Source organism: Hydractinia symbiolongicarpus, chromosome 2, assembly GCF_029227915.1.
Source record: "Hydractinia symbiolongicarpus strain clone_291-10 chromosome 2, HSymV2.1, whole genome shotgun sequence".
Classification (NCBI taxonomy): domain Eukaryota; kingdom Metazoa; phylum Cnidaria; class Hydrozoa; order Anthoathecata; family Hydractiniidae; genus Hydractinia; species Hydractinia symbiolongicarpus.
In genome coordinates, this window is record NC_079876.1 from 10,538,571 (window position 1) to 10,545,583 (window position 7,013).

The following is a 7,013-nucleotide window of genomic DNA, read 5'->3' on the forward strand; positions in this document are numbered from 1 at the left end:
TTACGTGTAATAATTTTAAAGATTTCGCATCTTTAAACAATTTTTACAACTTGTTTATTTGCTCTAAATATTAAAAATATTAGGAATAAATGATTCTGAGATAACAAGACAGCAAGCTGTGATGGTGGAACTGGTCTAACGACCCTTGAAGTTAAAATTGTAGAGGTTACACCCTCTAAAGATCAAAACGCAATGCAAGATCTCCCTTTTTGCAAGGATAATCTGTAGATTAAAGGTAATTGAACCAAAAAACCCTCTCTACACAATACAATACGTACAACTAACGGTCGGTACACAAAAACTGACAACATGAAAACAGAAGACAGACATAACGACAACAATACAGCAAAGAATTTACTATAAAAATAAATAAATAATTATAAAACTATAAATATGAGTAGACAACCACCCGAGCGCCAGGACTTGTGAACCTGGCAGTAGCTTTCCACATGTGTTACGGGATCCCAACACTCAGCCTTACACGGGTAGTTGTCGCTTTGGACCAGCCATTTGCTTCGGACCAGCCGTAAGTCAGGACCAGCCAGAAGACAGTGGAGTAATGAACATGGACGTAAAGTCACGGAAACAAGAAAGATAGAAATGAAAACCCCTTATATAGCTTCTTCGTAACATCAGGTATAGCAGGATCGTTAACCCTGTAGACTAAGTGAGCCAACTTAGCCTCCTTACAGAACTGGGGTTATAAGTGGGGTCGTTACACCCAAAGACAAGGCAATTGCCAAGCCCCCTTGCTAAGCTTCTTATAATTGCTTTCTAGGAAAGCGGCGAGTGAGCGAACTCGTGAATACCGGTAACCTGTATGTAAAACACACAGCAGGGGTAATTTCAAACCGCTAGGAAAAAGAGATCCCTCCCCCTTTTGATATAATGTACTCCCGTTTTAGTGCGAATTCACACTATTTAAATTTTGACAAAAAATAACACATACACTGTGGAGTTATCTAGATCAGATGGCTTGACACTAATCACTGCCCTATCATCACATTTTAACCATGTTTTAACACCCTGATCTCTTATGAAAGCCCAGTAGTGACCAGCCGCCAGTGTGCCTGAATGATTATTAGTGGCGGTTAATTTATATTGGTTTGTGAATGATATATCCTCCGCAGGATGGGAATAAACTTTTAGGGTTTCGTGACCTTGGGCGAGGCAAGAAACAAATTTATTATTTTTCACAGATCTTCCTTGGATACAGTTAAACCTTTTCAGTTGGATGATCAGTATATCTCCACACTGGGTGAAGACAGTTTCCCGGGTACTGTCTTGAAGGGAAGAGCACTGTGGGCACATCCATCTGTCATTTCCAGGCATATATTCTGGTTGCAAAAAAGCTTTAATGAAGCCTGTTATTTTGTTTGAAACAGGGAGTGGCAGAATGGACATACTTTCCTCCCTACTGGAAGACAAGAGGCATGAATTACAAGATATTGTTGTAGTTACTTTGTTGGTAATAATATTGTTAGCGATAACTGATGGCCCTGTCGTTTAATACATGAGGTAGAATCTCAGGAACATCCTGCTGTGTGTTAATATTGAATGGGTTGTTCCTAGCATTGGACATCTTACGTTGTAACGTTCGGAGAAAGGCGGAAGGGTCCACAACTGAGGTGGATTTAGACAACAGAGACATAGTCAGCAAGACGGACTTGGCCAGGGGAGAAACAAAAGAGGACTCCGATGCACTTTGTGACCAAAGTGCAGGAGTTACAGATAATGCTTGCAGGATAGAATTAGCATAGCATGTATTCCCTTTATTAATCAGACCAGCATGAGTTGGTTTTGCTGGAGTGCTGTTGGTAGGCGGTTCTGGGTCCGGGTGTGAGTGACTTTTATCCACAATTGGCCTTCGTTGTTGATGCTGTTGTTGTTGCTACGGGCTTGTAACCTTTAGCAGTAGAGGGGTAGGCACAGATGTTGAGCCTGGCACAAGATTGCAGCTGCCTTGGTTCCACGTAATTGAGTTCCTGGCTAGCCAAATGCAGAAGGATGCTTTCATACAAATGTCGCCTAATTTCCGGACGGCTTGGAAAGCTTCTTTGTTTGGGAAACCCAATCTTTTTAAACAAATTGCAACTGACCGAGAGCAATATCCACGTGCACCCAATTCGATCGCGAACAGATTTACGTGCCATCCATTATGCTCGATGATATTTATCAAAGGGATGTATTTAGAGAGCTTTTTGGAGTGCCAGGTTTCCATGTTTTCCTCACAAGGGCATGTAAGTTCAATTAAAATAACACGTTTGCTGTTGTTGGAATACAGGACAAGATCTGGTCTAAGTGATGTTATGGCAATATGACCAGGAAAAATAAGTTCACCATTTAAATCTGAAAGAAATAACCACTCAGTGGCAAGATGCAAAAGGCCTACCGGTTTTGATTTTTTGCTAGATGAGTGACTACCTGCTTTAACAAATTTTACATTATTTAGGTGCTTTACAGGAGAGGAAATAGATTTGGAAAACGTGGTGATCAACTGTGAAAGTTCGCGCAAGACAGAGTCGTGACGGAACGTAAATCTACCCTGTGTTAAAGTCGTTTTGCAGGCCCCTAAAATGTGAGCTGTAGTGCAGACTTGTTTTCCACACAAGAAACAGAAGGATTCGGTACATATACACCAACGCCTTAAATTACTCGGAGAAGGAAGAACATCATAGGTGGAGTTTAAACAGAACAACAACAGGTTTGGTGGCATGGCAAGCAAGGACTTCCAGGAGAGGTCGTTCTTAATGTAGTTGTCCCATCTGGTCCAACTTCCTTGTACCTGTAGTTGCAAAGCTCTGCTTATATCCTTTTCACCATCAATTTCTTTTGCAGTCACCGATACTAATTTCCAGTAAGAATGAGACTGTCTAAGAGAAGTTCCCTTATGTTTAGGACAGAGACCTAAACCGCCCTTACCGAAATGGGGTGAACCCATAATTTCTTTAATCTTTAATTCTGCTTCAGCAATTCTGACTGAATTGGACACGCTCCATCTACCGGCCTTTAATGTTGGTACAGCTGCCGAAACCAATGGATCTTTAGAATTCCTTAGCATCAAGTGTCAACTGATCTTAGCGGACTTGAGTATGGAAAATAGGCTTTTTATCGGTAGAGAGCAAGGTGAGCTGGAAGCATAAATACATAAATAAGTGGTAGAATGGTGAAGATTGAGCCATTTCCTTATAAATACTGACACCTTCCGTTCAAGGGTGCCGACACAAGACATTGAGACTTCGTATATCAGCAGTGGCCACTGAATGCGCGGGATTAATAGATGTTGTAAAATCCACAGATTCTGAGGGCCTTTATAAAACGACTTGTCAATAGTAGAGACCCCTGCAGATAACTTCTCATCAAGTTCGTCAATAGCATTCCTATCGGAGATAGAACCATCCATAATAAGGCCTAGAAAACGCACAGGCATGGAATGGAAAGAAAGAATGTAGGAAGAGAAGTCTGTGGGGTCAGCAGGCTTTTGGAGAGCAAAAGGAGTTGAATTGAGGTACTTACCTTTTATGATCACGATGCTGCGTGATTTGTTGGCACGAAAATCCATGCCAGCCCATTTTAGTGCTGCAGTACACCTGGACAAAAGCGTTTGGGTACCAGACACTGATGAAGAATCGGGTTGATATCGTCCATAAAGGCTCTAATCAAGGGGAGTGACACTTTGCTTGATGTGATAAACCTGGGAGCGGAACCCAGTAATGTATACTTAAGAATCTAATTGCTATATATATATCCGTCGTAAAGATTGATATATACCAAGAACGGATATTGCTTGGGGCGTTTATTAAAGAAACGAATTTTCTAAATAATCTGAACGGGTTTTATCTCTACGGGCGTGGCGTTTTTACTTAAAATTTAGGTTTCATCCTTGCCGTCTTACGATATACATTGTTTACTTTAAAACGTCCTTAAAAGAAACCCTTTCAGCGTTTAAAATTCCCCAAACAGTTTAAAAAATCAACGATTTTATTCTATCAAATAAGCAGTGATCTGTCCTATTATTTACTTTAACAAGTCGATAAGGCCCGTGGAAAAATCTACTTAGGCAAATAGCCAATGAGAAATAGGTTGCTTTAGAAGTTTTGCTGACGTCAGTACTGCATATACAAAAAAATGTTCTTAAAATCTTACACTAAATGTCAAATGTCAAATCACATTAAATCCTCCACACAAATCTTACGCAAAATAAAAAAGAACAGCTTGCAAGGTGTAAAATCTAGTTGATAAAAAGTTACAACAACGACACTCATAACATCGACACTCACAACACCAACAGTCACAACACGGATAATAACAATGTCAGAAATAACGCATCTAAAATATGTACATCTTATAAGTGATTATGTTGAAAACCCCCGGTACTTTATTCTGAAATGTCAAAAAAGAGAGCCTGCAAGAGTTAGCACAAATATAGGTTCTTTAAACATTTTTAATATTGTCTTTCCCAAAAAAGCTTATACAAAAATATGAAAAAGACATGGTTTCGAAAACATAAAATTTAAACTTGGAAAAATCAGTCATTTCGGTTGGATACCATCCTCTCCCACAAAAATTCTCACAAAATGTAAAAATCAACCAGTTAAGAACACAAAAATTTTCCTTTTTAGTTCCGTACTGCCCTTTTTCCAACAATTTTAAATCAATGAGCAAAGAATAAACTTGAATCAACAAAGATCATTATTTTGGAAACATTGTATACGTCTCGTAAATCAGATCGGTTTGTTAGAAACACATCCAAATCAACAAAAACAAGAAACCTTGACGGTTTGAAACACTCGTCGTTTCTGTATATGTGCATGTTCATGAGTATTCTATTACTTATATTTTGATAGATGGGATTGCTTAAGCCATAACCGCTTCCATCGATACCGGTTACCGTCTGTGTTGCTTCTACTGTTCTAGCCAGTCGCGAAGTTCCAGAAGGGAAGTACGAAAGTTGCTTCAACAAACAAGATGACAATTCCTGTTGCATGACGAACCAATTAGATTACTGATTTTTTCGCGGTGAGCGAATTGCATTTATTTCTTCATTTAAAACTCTGGATAAAATGGCAGCATGGCGTATGAATGTTCTCTTTGGTGAAAGTGTGGTGGTGATTAAGCAACGTAGAATGGCGCAATCCAGAAAGCAACCTAGAACCCCAGGTAAAATAGAACAGACTTTACTTTCACCTACGCATACAAAGAAGTGTTTTGTGCTGCTGTTGTATAGATAATAAGGCCTTCATGAGTGTTAAACTTTAGGTAGTTTTTAAGTTAATAAAACGAGTGACTACTACACTACTTCTACCACTACTACTTGCATAGATAGTTACCTAGGTATAGCTAGGTATAATTTTTTGTATGTATGTAGTTAGCTATAATTTTTCCAGGATGATGTATATCTTTTATTTTATTTTTTAGAGAAAGGAACTGGTCAAAATTTGGAAGGATATGTGGTGCAACTGTCTCCAATACAGACAGCCAAAAGTAATTCAAGTACCAAATTTTTCGACATGACGTTCAAAACCGAGGATGAAAAGTTTCGTGCTGTCTGTTTTTCGCCAGAGAAACGACGGAGACTTGAAAAATACTTCGAAAGTGATACCAGCTGCCAGGTCACCAATGTTATGACTGGCAACAACAAGATGAAAGTAAAACTCACAAACTTTTCATCCATCAAACCAAAAACAGTCCCTTTCAAGAATGAAAAAATGGAGTGGCAGTATCACACAATTGATGATATCATCAATTGATTCAGCAACCTATGTCAACATCAAATTCAGAGTCGTATCACGAGGGGAGATAAACAACAAGGGCACCTATAAGTTACGAGAACATGTCATCACAGATGATGGTGTCAATACAATTATCTTGGCAATGTTTGGTGACCTAGTCGATAAACTTGAAGAAAAACACGTTTATTCGCTGGTTAACTGCCAAGTCACGACTTTCATGAATAAAAAAAGGCTGAAAAGTCCATACCTTTCTGTTGCGGAGGAAGTAGAAGGATCAATTCCTGATTCAAGCTCTACCGAGGTGGAAGAAGAGTTAGCTTCAACATTGGATTCCACGACAGGGAGTGCAGAAGTCAAGATACGTTCAATTGATGATGGAAGTTTGTGTTCAGTGTTGTCGTGCAATGAATGTGCTGAACAACTGATAGAGAGTGGGGACAAAAAGTTGCACAAATGTGAATCTTGTGGTGCTGTGCAGTTGGTAAGCATGTGCAAATCAAAGATAATGGTGTCATTCACTTCATCGACAAACGAGAAATTCCAGTGCGAGGGTCCCTTAATTCGAGATACCGAGTGACATTGAAATTGGTGACAATGAGGACTTTTTAATTTTCATGCTTTCGAAAACTTTCGCAATTGAACATATGAATGGAAAAATTACCAACATAAGTGTCAAGTAGTTCAGTTTGAGATTTTATGTTTTTTTTGTATTCATGTTGTGCCCACTTCGCTTTTATGAAGTCTTCTGTTTAGAAACGTTTTTGGCTATAAATATGTTTATATATGGAAAAAGTTATGTTTGTTTGCAGTATGCAAAAAAATCTTTTGTACAAGCCTTTTGGTGTGGTTGAAGGACTTTGATTCTGAAGTAAGCAGGTTGACACTGAGATATTACCTTGCGCAAGAAACTGCTCCTTTGAAAGGGCAATTATCAAGTAATTATGCCTAAGAAGAAAGGCAGAAACAGTACTTTGTAAACGTTTCGGAGTTTCTTGCATATGTAAAAAAATTATAACATTTGTTCGTTTCGAGCGCGCGCTGCTGTGAAGGTTGCCCTTTAAGCCGGGTTTCCACTAGGCGACGTTTTTCGCGCGAAGCGAAAAATAATTTTTTCCCTCCATATTATTCTCTTCAATTTATTGCGCAATATACACGACATTTTTCAGACACAATGGAAGAGAACAATAGAGACTGAAATTTTTCGTTTCGCGCGAAAAAAGTAGTCTAGTAGAAATCCGTTTTTAAGCTATATCTCTATTCAGCGCTTTTATCGCTGAAGCG

General features: G+C 38.9%; 1 protein-coding gene across 1 annotated transcript; it reads right to left on the reverse strand.

Moving 5' to 3' along the window:
- Positions 1-577: 577 nt before the first annotated feature.
- Positions 578-1,404, reverse strand: LOC130629747 (ubiquitin carboxyl-terminal hydrolase 51-like). The gene is made up of 3 exons (XM_057443086.1): positions 950-1,404; positions 810-816; positions 578-694 (listed from the first exon to the last, which is right to left on the reverse strand). The coding sequence occupies exons 1-3, from the start codon at positions 1,402-1,404 to the stop codon at positions 578-580; spliced, it is 579 nt and encodes a 192-aa protein (XP_057299069.1).
- Between the last annotated feature and the right edge of the window lie 5,609 nt (positions 1,405-7,013).